The sequence below is a fragment of the Asparagus officinalis genome, chromosome 1 (genome assembly GCF_001876935.1).
Source record: "Asparagus officinalis chromosome 1, Aspof.V1, whole genome shotgun sequence".
NCBI classification, from domain to species: Eukaryota; Viridiplantae; Streptophyta; class Magnoliopsida; order Asparagales; family Asparagaceae; genus Asparagus; species Asparagus officinalis.
The window spans coordinates 81,378,255-81,391,931 of record NC_033794.1 but is presented as its reverse complement, the minus strand read 5'-3'; the positions used below and the strand labels follow the sequence as shown (position 1 = coordinate 81,391,931).

The following is a 13,677-nucleotide window of genomic DNA, read 5'->3' as shown; positions in this document are numbered from 1 at the left end:
AAATTTTGACAGAAGCATGTTTGACAATCAGATTACATGCATCTACCATACTATCACTCCAAGTCCCCCATCCATCTCTCTTAGTGAATTCTTACACAGAATATTTCAAAGGATATTCCTAAATTATGGCAGTAGCGAGGTTGTCTACCACTATAAGGACATGTTGATTCTTCATCTAGTGGATAAGACGAAGAATAAGCTCTATTTGAAGAGAAACAAGAGGGACGTGGAGACAGTACAACAATGAAGTGGCATATGAAAACTACTGCACCAGGTTAATTTGTTGAGACAAAGGCTACAGTCCTAATGTTAGAAGGAAAACTTTCTATATTCCTTAATATTATTACCTAACCCTAACCATAACCATAAAATAACACCAGTAAACAGATGTGAAATCCTAGAAATCTAGGATATGAATGCATTACGTATATTGCATTTTTCATATAAACACGTGCAAGAGTAATGCAAGAACAAAACCATGTGCAAGCAGGGAAAGTGGGAAACCATAAAAATGTATGCAGGCGTAAGCTCGAATTATGAACCTTATCATTCATGTAATATATATCCTTCTTAGTAACTGATCCATCTTTAATACATGAACAACACATTATAAATTTTGAGACGCATTAAGAAAAGAAATTATCCAATAAGCATTCAAGAATACTTAACAGATATAAAAGTATACATGTCTCCTTTATTATCATGTGACAAACCATCCGTAGTTGCATTTAGCTTGTGAACACTAGTTAGAAACCTGTGAAAAACTACATGAAACTTGAAACTCTTTGACTTTACTTCAAAATTCAAAAAATGCTCACTTTGACGTCTTTAATAAGAAAAGGTTGAAATTTTAAAAACCAAGTTCCAAAAAAAGTACCTGTATCATATTTATTAGGGCAGTCCAGCTTCAAAAATCACTAATTCTCAAAAGCTAGCCTTCAGTATTTTCAAACGGGACAAATTTAGGGGGAAAATTATCATGTAACGGGATGGCATTTTAAATTTGAATGGAATGAAGGTAAAATTTTACAAAACCATGAACTTTGGGGTGAGTTGCACAAAACCCCTAAACTTTGAAAATTATGGGTAAACACCACAGAATTATGGGAGTTTCACAAACATACCTCAACCTAAAAAAACAAATTTTGTCAAATTCAACCCCAAATATTTATTAATTTGATTTTAGACCCCTAAATCTTCATTTTCTAAATCTCCACCAATCCATTTAAGCTGTTCTAAATAATATGACAAAATTTGTTTTTTTTAGAAACACCAAAACCTACTAAAAAATCACTCTCTATTTTTTCACCATAGTTCATGCAAAATTCTCCAAAGTCTAGCTGGAACTTTCTCGGTGGAATTCAAGTTCATGAGGTTCTTTATATCCAATTGATACTTGTCGCCGGGGACTCACACGTGCCACCTACCAAAATAGAACGTGATCTCAACGGTGAAGTTGTGGCCTAATGTGAGACTTTGATTTTACCCAAGAGAAGATGACCTCTTTTTTGTACAATCGCTCCAAGTTCTCTCTCTTTTCTCTCCTCAAGATCTCACCTTTTTAGATCTGCAAAATTCTGTTAAAACTCTCTGCTGCAGCCGGCAAACCCTCTGTTTGAAACCCTAGGACGATGTTCCTATTTATACCAAGAAAACAGGGCCAAAAAACCGAATCTGGGCCCAAATACCCGCTGTCTCAGCGCGGCCTGAGACACCTTGAGGTGTCTCGTGCCGAGACACCCAAGGGTGTCTCACGCTCACAACATCCTTCTTTAAGTTTTCTTCTTTCTAGTATTTGTTGATGGTAATTTTGTTAATTTGATCACGGGTAGGATATAATCCTACAGTCCAAGTCCAACTACTAACATGTATAAACTTAGTATCCGATCCCTTTCCTCATAACAGCAAACACGGGAAACAAACAACTACTCACTCGGTAAAGCCTTATATATGTAGAGAGATTTTCCTCCTTAACAATGATGTGACACAATCCCCACCATGTGAAGGAGAGAGAATTTTACATGGTGGGGATTGTGCCACATCATTGTCAATGAGGGAATCCCCCTCCTTGTCAAGAATACACATTAATCTCATATATATATATATATATATATATATATATATAGAGAGAGAGAGAGAGAGAGAGAAATATATAGATATATATAGAAAGAGAAATATATATGTATATATAGAATATATGTGTATATATATACACACACTGTAGTGGAGCCAAATGTACCTCACAGTGGGCAACTGCCCCCACTCAAATTACAACTTGCAATATTGCCCTTATATGCATTACATTTATCATTGAGACCTAGCTCAAAAATTCCCCCCACTTGATATTTTACCACATGACTATTATACAATTTAATTTCATTATAGTCCATTTGTAAGTTTAATAAAAAAAATTTATTATCATGACATGTATTTAAATAGGAATTCATATTGTTCAATACAATTGATTTTTAATTACTTGTAAAAGACTTTCATAAGTCCCATTTTAGTTAAACCCAAGGTTTTAAATATCGAATATCAGGGATTTATCGGACGGTTAAAATTCATATCGGACAGCAGATATTGGGGATATATCGGGGATAAGTAGTATTTATCGGAGGAACATTACCGGATGGTGATATACATAATATAATATTCTAAAATATAATTTAATCATACTTAATAAATATAAATATACCAAAATATAAATAATTATGTTTTGGTTCACTAACCAATGGTAGAAACTCGGGTTAGGTCAGGTTTAAAGTGCATTTAATAAGTGCTCATTATCCAAAATCAAAACTCAAACCAAAGACTGATAATTCTGATTTTTGGGCCGACAATATCAGCCGATAACTCATCTTATCGTCATATTATAGACGATAAACATTCAAAAATGATATAATCGATTTAGAATCAAAATTATGCCCCCAAAACCGATAAATCGCCAGTAATATCGGTTTTTATCGGCCGATATTTAAAACATTGGTTAAACCCCAATATGCATTAATCAAACCTATTCTTATCCGAATTATCTCTAATCAAATCCCTCTCATTTTCCTGTCATCATGGGTCACTGGTTTTAAGAGAAAAGTCAAAAAAGGAAAAGGATGATGCAACCAAACGAGGATTAGGGCCATCTTGCTGAAAATAAAGTAAATATCTTAGACTTTATATGCTCAAAATATTTTGCATAAGATCCCATTAACAATGGCATGAGATCAAAAGTTGTGGAGGACAATCAGAAAATGTCTTTTCTTTTGATGTTGGAATGCATTAATAAATTTAATTTCGTCAATTAAAATTTTATTTTTTTATAATTTATTGCCCCACTACTCCATGGTCCCTGGATCCGCCACTATGTGTGTCTATATATATAGAGAAAGATGCAGGAACTTGGTCCCAAGCACAAGTTTTGTGCTTGGCGGTGAGGTGGCTCATTCCCATCCACTCTCCAATTCATTGTGAATGTGGTCTCCCATTTGAATGAATAGATAAGAATGTGTCATACAAAAATTTGTGTTTGATACCAAGTTATATATATATATATATATATAATATTATATATACTATATATATATATATATATATATATATATGAGATTAATGGTATCATAGTCATAAAGGTGGGGGGATTCTCTCATATACATGATGTGGCACCATCTCACCAAGTGAATAAAGTAGGATAGAAAAACCTCATAACTATACTTAGCTGGAGATTATGTCACATCATTGCATATGAGAAAATTCATCTCTTTATGACATATGCATACCCATTAATCTCTCTCTCTTCTCTCTCTCTCTCTTCTTTATACTAATATATCTATATAAGTATCCGTATATATATATATATATATATAGAGAGAGAGAGAGAGAGAAATATGGGTATGTTTGGTACCAAGCACAAATTTTGTGTTTGGAAGTGAGGCATCATATTCTCATCCACTCATTATAATTTTTAACCACTCCCCAACCCATGTGATTAAACTCTGAGAAGCAAAGAGGAAGAAGAACTGATATTTCTGAGGGGCTCCGGTAATGGGTAAGTGGTTTTTCTTTTTGATTTTCGTTTTATTTTCTCAAGAAGAATGATCCTCCTTATATATGGGCATAACCCATCATCTCTACCCCCTCAGATCCGCCCCCATGAGAGATTTTCTCTCAACCATCCATGATTCACGTTCTCCACTATTCTCTCAACAGAGAAACAGTGGTTGATTTGGTCATCAATGACCAAGTCAAGCTAATATCTCCCACTTAACCAAATTAATCAAGTGACATGCCTTCCACTATCCGTGAGATCGGAGGTTTCTGCTTACCATTACTCCCACTATCCGTAGAGAGTAACTCTTATTTTATTATTCATGAAATTTTACTTGGACTTATTTATTCCTAAGTCTCATCAAACTTACATGTTTGATAAAAGATTCCGCTGGTATTCCTTTTGTCAAAGGATCAGCAATCATATCTGTAGTAGGGATATAAGTCACTTTGACTTCTCTCTTTTCTATAATATCTCGAATATAGTGATATTGGATCTCAATATGTTTCTTTTTGGAGCTATTCGCGCCACTATTGATTAAACTAATTGCTGCTTGAATATCACAATAAATATCAATAGGTCTTTCTAACAAATTGAGATCAAGATCAATCAAAAACCGTCTTATCCAGACAACATGTGTAGTTGTCATACTGCAAGCTATATATTCAGCTTCTTGCGTATATCTAGCAACACACCCTTGTTTCTTGCTACTCCAAAAAACAGCTCCTCCTCCAAAGATGAATAAGTGTCCCGAAGTGGATTTTTTATCATCTTTATCACCTCCGAAATCAGCATCGGAATAACCGAGGAGTTCAAGCGAATCAGCTTGATAAACTAATCTATGAGTCAATGTACCTCTGATATACTTCATAATTCTTTTAACAGCTTCCCAATGTGCTGGTCCTGGATTACTTTGATATCTACTGACTAGACTCACAGCATAAGCTATATCAGGTCTGGTGCATAACATTACATACATGAAGCTTCCAATTGCTTGAGTATAAGGAACATCTAATGGCTTCTGCCCTTCTCCAGGGCTTTGCTCTTTACATAATCTCTTTCCCATAACCAACGGAGTTGGTGCCGGATTGGAATTCTTCATTCTAAACCTTTTAAGAACTGATCTTAAATATTTTTCTTGGTTTAAACTTAGCATTCTAGACTTTCTATCTCGAATTATTTGAATTCCAAGAATATATGATGCATCTCCCATGTCTTTCATCTCAAACTTTTCGCTGAGATCTGTCTTGGTTTTATTCAACATTTCTATGTCATTTCCAGCGAGCAATATATCATCCACATATAAGGATAATATAATAAACTTGCTCCCATTTTTCAAGACATATACACAATTATCTAATTTATTTTGAATAAAACCAAGTTTAGTAACTGCATCATAAAATTTAAGATATCATTGTCTAGAAGAATGTTTTAAACCATATAGAGATTTTATTAATTTATAAACTTTATGTTCCTATTATTTTACCTGAAAACCTTCAGGTTGTTGCATATATATTGCTTCCTTCAACTCTCCGTTAAGAAATGCAGTTTTAACATCCATTTGGAACAACTCCAAACCAAGATATGCAACAATAGCCAAAATAATTCTAATGGATGCAAATTTAGCTACAGGAGAATACGTCTCCTGAAAATCTATTCCTGCCTTCTGGTTATAACCTTTGGCAACTAACCGTGCTTTGAATTTATCAATAGATCCATCAACACGATATTTCTTTTTGAGCACCCATTTGCATCCTATGGCTTTTCTATTTTCTGGTAGATCACATAACTCCCACACTTTATTTTTTTCTATAGAATCAAGTTCTTCTCTCATAGATTCTAGCCATGAAGCTGATTTATGCGAATTCATCGCATTAGAAAAGGTTAAGGGATCTTGTTCTTCTATATTTGTATCTACCGAAAAATAGGATGGCTCACATGAATACAAATAGTAATCATTCATCCATGAAGGTTGTGTTCTTGGCCTTTTGTTGCCTACAACCGGTTGATTAGGTACATTATTTTCCATAGGTATTTCATCATTTTTAAGGTTAGGTTCATTCACAATAACAGAATCATTAGTGGGAACAACACTGTAATAATCATCATCTATTACAGTTAGAGGTTCTGTTTCCTCTTTAACTTGTTCCTCTTCCTCTAGATTCTCTAGAAATGTAGCATCTCTGCTTTCAATGACTCTTTTTTCTTTATTATAGAACTTATAACCTTTTGACTTTTCTGAATATCCTATGAATCTACACTTTATTGTTACTTTTCTGAATATCCTATGAATCTACACTTTATTGTTTTAAAATCCAACTTATCTCTAAGTTGACATGAAATGAGAACATGGGCTTTATTGTTTTAAAATCCAACTTATCTCTAAGTTGACATGAAATGAGAACATGGGCTATAGATCCCCACTTCCTAAGATGACTCAAATTAGGTTTTCTCTCATTTCATAATTCATAAGGTGTAGATACTACTGATTTGGTGAGAATTCTATTTAAAATGTAGTTAGCAGTTAACAATGCTTCTCCCCAAAAGTTTTTAGAGAGACCAGAATGAGATAACATGCACCTAACTATATTTAATAATGTTCTGTTCTTTCTTTCAGCAACACCATTCTGTTATGGCGTATACGGCATTGTTGTATGCCTTTTAATTCCATGCTGAATACAATAACTTTTAAATTCTTTAGAATTATATTCTCCACCTCTATCAGTTCTCAGAATTTTAATTTTCAATCCAAGTTGGTTTTCAACTTCTGTCTTATATCTCTTAAAGCAGTCAAAAGCTTTTAATTTTCTGGATATAAGATAGACGTGTGCAAACTTGGAATAATCATCTATAAAAGTAATAAAATATTCTTTATTACTATGAGTTTTGACACTTAGGGGACCACAAATATCCGAGTGTATCAACCCTAAAAGTTCATTGGCTCTATGTCCGCCAACAAAAGGTTTTCTAGTTATTTTACCAGTTAAACAATGTTCACATAGTGACAATTAAACATTAGATAGTGCAGGAAGCAAGTTCATTCTGATAATTTCTTTTATTTTTGAAATACTAGCATGTCCTAGTCTAGAATGCCACAATTCAGATTCAGAAATATAACAAGACAAGTAGTTCAAATTCAAAATTTTATTATCAAAATTATTACAAACTACTGGAAGAATGCATAATTCATGCTCGGACACATATTTTCCCATAACATACACTTTATTATTCTTGCCTATAGAAACCCTGTTATTATAGAACCTAACTTCTAGTCCTTTCTTCATCAAGCTGGGAACAGAGATCAGATTGCGCCGAATTCCTAGCGCATAGAACACATCTTTGAGGACAAGAATGTTATCCCCAAGATCTAATCTATATGAACCAATACCTTCTACATCGAGATAGGTATTATTTCCCATATAGATTCTCTGTTCTCCTTTCTTCAGCTCGGTGAATTCTACGACTTCATTCTTGTCCTTTGCAATATGCCTAGTCGCTCCGGAGTCGATCCACCAACCACTAATGTCCGTCATCACAGCATTACATTCCGTCACACCGACGAATTCTCTTTTGCTAGTACCCCTTATTCTGGATATTTATAACCTCCCTTATTCTCCTGTTTTTCACCTTATGGGCAATTGGGTTTGAAATGCCCGAACTTTCCATAATTGTAGCAGGCTCCGCGGGGTACTTTCTTTCTCTTGAATTGTTGTGATTTCGATCCTCGCGGTTGTGGTTTACTAGAACCAGGGTTTTTATAGCTTCCAGCATTATGCCTCTGGCGGACATAATTCAGCTCTTACTACACCATATTCAGTTCCGGTTCCTTTCTACTGGCTATTAAATCATGTTCTATCGCTAGGTGCAAAGGAAGATCAGTGACAGACTTAATGACAGGATTCATTCTTAATGTGGTGGCAGCCACAGCAAGTGAAGGGGGAAGACTATTCAAAATGGTTATCACTTGCATTCTTTTCGGGATTTCGATCCCAGCAATGGATAAGTCCTTAGTCATAACAATCATTTTATTTATATGCTCTACGATATTGTCTCCCTCTTGCATACGATAAGAATTATACTTATGCAAGAGGAGTTGAATGTTAACTTCAGAAGCAGTGTCGTATTTTTCTTTTATTGCATTTCACATGTCCATGGAAGTCTTATAAGTTTCAAAAACTTTGATTAAATTATCTTCTATGAACATGAGCATAAGACTTTTCGCCTTTTTATCTTTCGACTTCCACTGTTCAAACACTTTCTCATTTTCAGGTGTAGATTTATCAGTAAGGATTGGAGCAGTGGCTTCGATTATATCATCAATGTTGTCATGAATAAGAGCATATCCTATTTTTCTATGCCACATATCATAATTACTGTCATTAAATTTGTCAATTTTACCTAGTTCTGATAGAACGAGTTTACTAACCATTCGGTAAAGAACTAAAACTAAATTAATTTTAAAATATGTGTAAGGTTGATATTTTGACAATTATACTAAAAATAAGGTTAGATAAATAAATAATTAAATTAAAATGAACCTGATTTTTGTGAGTTGAGAAACGAAACTCCAATTTGAGCGAGATTGTCACTCAGCGGTGTAGATTGGATCAGCACTTGTCGAAGTTTTGTCGTCGTTTCTGACTGGATTGGAGATGATCAAGTTGGAACAGCCGGGCAGCAAACAAGCACAAATTCAAGGCCCAATTTATGTTAATGCAGATGTATGCTTTGAGCTCACGTGCTTTGATGGGAGATAGACTTGAAGATGTGTTAATAGGACATTTGTAGGACCAGTGAACAATAGGGATGTTGATTCTTGGACCAGTAAACAATAGGGATATAGGCTATAAAGTAGGACGGAAAAAAAAAGAGACCTGCTAGTTGGATGTAGACATGTGGGTATAGGTTAGCTTGTAGGTGTAGGCCTGTGGCTAGGCTATGAACAAAGAGTAGGACCGAAAAACAAAAGGGAGTAGGCTGTGAACAACAGTTTTGAAACAACAGAGAGTAGATTTTCTTCTTCAAAAAAGTTGTTGTTGGTTCTTCTTTTTCAATTGAACTTTTCTTCTTCTTCAACAATGGTCTGGACCGATGACCTTCAACTAAACTCGGCTTCTCTCTACTCTTCTAAAAAAAATTTCTCAATCTCGAGCACTGATACCAGTGATTAAACTCTGAGAAGCAAAGAGGAAGAAGAACTGATATTTCTGAGGGGCTCCAGTAATGGGTAAGTGGTTTTTCTTTTTGATTTTCGTTTTATTTTCTCAAGGAGAATGATCCTCCTTATATAGGGGCATAACTCATCATCTCTACCCCTCAGATCCGCCCCCATGAGAGATTTTTTCTCAACCACCCATGATTTACGTTCTCCACTATTCTCTCAACAGAGAAACAGTGGTTGATTTGGTCATCAATGACCAAGTCAAGCTAACAGTGAATGTGGATCCCGATTTTAATGAGTAGAGGGGAATATGTCACAACATTACTAAGCATAAAAATTATGCTTAGTACCAAGCATACCTATTTTTCTCATATATATATATATATATATATATATATATAGAGAGAGAGAGAGAGAGAGAGAGAGAAATGGGTATGCTGAGTACCAAGCATAAAAAATGGTGTTTGGTAGTGAGGTGTCACATTACCCTCCACTCATTAAAATTGGGGCCCACACTCACATGGGTTGAGGAGTTGTTGGGAATGGCAATGAGTGGGATGGAATGTACATCTAAGTACCAAGCCACCAAATTTGTGTTTGGTACACAAATACCAAGCATACTTATTTTCTCAATATATATTATATATTATAATATATATATATATATATATATATATATATATATATATATATATTTATATATATATATATATATATATGGGTATGTTTGGTACCAAGCACAAATAGTTATGCTTGGTAGATCGATCGTGTCACATCCCCTCCAACTCATTCAAATATCGGACCGACATTCACCATGAGTAGTGAGTGGATGAGGATGTGACACATCACTATCAAGCACAACTTTTGTGCTTGGTATATATATATATATATATATATATATATACTATATTATATATATATATATATATATATTATATATATCAGTTCATACAATGCTCTCTTCAAAACTATAAAAGGCTTTTTCGAATTCCAAGTTTAGTGAGTTTGATGAATTTACCGTAAAATGAGAAAGTGTTTAATTTGAGGGGTTGACTGAAAATTTTTACCAGATCGATAGAGAGAGGGAAAGGTGGAACATGTGGACGAGACTGGGATCGCCGATCCAGCGGCCGAGGAGATCGCGTGACTGAGGGTCGAGGCCGAGGCGGCGCCATTGTGGCTGCCGGTGAGATTTATCGTGAGTGGACTTCTCGATTAGGATTACGCCCCATCCAACGGCGATTAAGGCGTGAGCACACGATAGGCCGGCGATGCTCCCTCCGACTATTATAGCCGTCGGCCCTCTCTTTTTTTGCTCCATTTTCTTTTTCCCTTTTTCCCTTTCTTTTATCTACCATATAATGGGATAAGGTAATTTTGGTTTAATTTCGCCAAACCCCCTTGAACATTGGGTTTTTTACATGGCCTCCTGTACTTTTTTTTATCTTACATAACTGGCCCTGGAATTTAGATATTGTACAACTCCAGTAATATCATCATTTACGTGCAGAAACACGTAGTGTGACAAGTATGCAAAAAAATCCTGAAATTTATCTATTGTACAATAATATTATTGTTTACGGGCAGTAATAAGTAGTGTGACAATAAAGCGTGCAAAAAAAATATTTATATCTACAGATATATTCGTATTTGTATCCGTTAATATATAGATATGGTTATCAAATATCTATATTTGATAGGATATGGTTACGAGTATGAATATGTAGTGAAATATTTAAAATTGTATTTGAATATATGCTTTACAATTGTTTTAATCCTTAGATTAACAGATTTGAGGTAAATTTTGATGATCAAGAGATCTAATATTAGGTTTTCAGGTACACTGGACATATTAATGAACTTTCGCATCATGTAAATTATATTTTTTAATATTATTTAATTTTCTCACGTCCATTTTGTACCCACATATATATCTGCATATATATCTACATGTATATATCTATATTTGTATCCGTCCACGGTACGAACATACAAATACAATAAGTATAGTAGCCGAGCCATGTCCTAACCTTTTGCACCCCTAGTGAGAAGAGAGACCATCTTGTTAATGGAACAATAAAGAGTGGGTTTAATGATAAAATCACCTTTCAAAATTAGTTACCCTCGTGACCCTGACCCTGTTATAATGCAAGCTTTTTTAAGCTACCCCCATGCTCCATCACCTTCCTTCATTGCCTCCAAACTTTTCCCGCCAGAAATCCATCTTCAACCTCACAGCCCTCGCCAAGCCATCATGTATCTCTCTCCTCAAGTTGTGCAGCTCCATGAGGAAATTCAAACAAATCCATTGCCAAATCCTGATCTCAAACCAACATCAAACCGGCGAAATCCTAGACCACCTCATCCTCCACTGCACTCACCCACAAACAGGAGACCTCAAATACGCATTGAAATTATTTGAAACAATCAAAACCCCGTCTTTATTTGCCTATAACTTGATGATCAAGGCATTCCACAAAAAGGGTAGCTTCAATAGTGTCCTAATGCTTTACAACAGAATGAGAGAGGAGAGCTTGAAACCCGATAATTTCACATACCCTCTTGTTTTAAAGTCGATGGGTCGCCTTGGGTTGACGGAGGAAGCAAGAAAGGTCCATGCCTTTGTTTTGAAATCAGGGTTTGAGTTTGATTCTTATGTTAGGAGCTCCCTTATTGGAGTGTTTGCTGATTTGGGTTGCGTTGAAGTTGCTCGACTGTTGTTCGATGAAATGCCTAAGAGGAGCTTAGTTTGCTGGAATGCCCTGATTTCTGGACTCGTGAGGGGTAGAGAATTTGAGGGTGCAATTTCGGTGTTTGAGAAGATGGCGGAAGAGGGTTTGGAGCCCGATGAGGCTACTCTTGTGAGCACGCTCTCGGCTTGTGTACAATTGCGTAATTTGGAACTGTGGAAAAAATTTCGTCGGTATATTAATGAAAGTTTTAAATTTAGCCTTCCTATAGGAAATGTGCTATTGGATTTGTACGCAAAATGTGGGTGTTTAGATTTGGCTAGAACTTCTTTTGATGGCATGCCGATGAGAAATGTGATCTCTTGGACCAACATGATCTCAGGATATTTGAATTTGGGTAGGTTACATGAAGCAAGAGAACTGTTTGATTCTAGTCCGACTAAGGATATAATTCTTTGGACGACTATGCTTAATGGCTATGTGCAATATAATCAATACGAAGAAGCCCTTTCCCTCTTCCAAAAGATGTCGATGAAAAGAATCAAACTTGATAAGTTCACAGTTGTGACCCTTCTCACTGCTTGTGCAAATTTGGGTGCCCTCGAGCAAGGGGAATGGATCCATGAATATATCAAGAACAACATGATACAAACAGATGCTGTAATTAGCACTGCCCTAATTGAAATGTATTCAAAGTGCGGGTGTATAGAAAAAGCAATGGAGGTATTCAGGAATGTACAAGGTAGAAAAGACGCCAAAAGTTGGACATCAATTGTGTGTGCACTAGCAAGGAATGGTCAAGCAGCAAGAGCCCTTGAAATGTTCTCGGATATGCAAATGTATGGGGCTAAACCTGATGATATCACCTTTATCGGTGTTTTAGCTGCTTGCAGTCATGGAGGATTACTCAACGAAGGGCGTCGATATTTTTATGAAATGAAGGAAATACATCGAATAGAGCCCAGAATTGATCATTATGGTTGTTTCATTGATCTCCTAGGGAGATTTGGTCTTTTAGAAGAAGCGAAGGAGCTGATAGAGAGAACGTCAAATGTAAAAGATTGTGATGTTTTATCGTTATGGGGTTCTTTGCTTGGGGCTTGTAGGATCCATGGAAATGCTGAGATGGGCAAGCGAATAGTAAAAAAGGTTGTTGATTATGAATCAAGGGATTCTGGGCTTCATGTATCGATTGCTAACTTATATGCAGCAGCAGGAAGATGGGAGGACGTGTATAGGGTAAGAGGAAAGATGAAAGATACAGGAGTTAAAAAGACACCTGGTTGTAGTTCTATCGCTTCATATTCTGATATTCCTGTGTTGAATAGTATGAACAGAGTAATGGAGATGAAGGAAATGGAAGAAGTAGATAAAGGATTGATGGGAGCTGTTTCATGAGATTGCAACCTTGTATTGTAGGGTTAATAGATGGACCCCTGTACTATCGCTCAATTGCGGATAGACCCTGTGCAGTTCCATTGTCGCGGATAGACCCAAGTGATTTTTTTTTTTTTTTTTTGCCCCACTCTAAAAAAATTCTTCCTCTGAGGGTAAAATAGTCACACAAAAAAAGGTTCACTCAGGAGTCTACCTGCAACAAGAGTAATTATAGGGACTTGTCCACAATTGGGTGATATGAGAGAGGATCTGTCCGCAATTAACCCTTCATTTTAAGAAGAGATGCCTTCACTCAATCACATTGAGATTTCATGTACGCTTTTTCCACAACTGAGGTACTGTATACCACAAATGGTGAAGTATTGTCATACTTATTTTGTAATAAAAAG

The 13,677-nt window shown here is 35.7% G+C and overlaps 2 protein-coding genes across 2 annotated transcripts in view; one reads left to right on the top strand and one right to left on the bottom strand.

Annotated features, from left to right (window-relative positions):
* LOC109826653 (6-hydroxynicotinate 3-monooxygenase-like) overlaps nt 1-10,553 on the bottom strand; it is a 12,237-nt gene extending 1,684 nt beyond the window's left edge. Inside the window, exon 1 of the mRNA XM_020393676.1 lies at nt 10,268-10,553. Coding sequence (XP_020249265.1) covers nt 10,268-10,375 — 108 coding nt within the window. The 5' untranslated portion in view covers nt 10,376-10,553. The remainder of the gene's footprint in view (nt 1-10,267) is intronic.
* LOC109826646 (pentatricopeptide repeat-containing protein At1g31430) lies at nt 11,312-13,671 on the top strand. Its single transcript, XM_020393669.1, has one exon. The coding sequence runs from the start codon at nt 11,372-11,374 to the stop codon at nt 13,286-13,288; it is 1,917 nt and encodes a 638-aa protein (XP_020249258.1). The 5' UTR covers nt 11,312-11,371; the 3' UTR covers nt 13,289-13,671.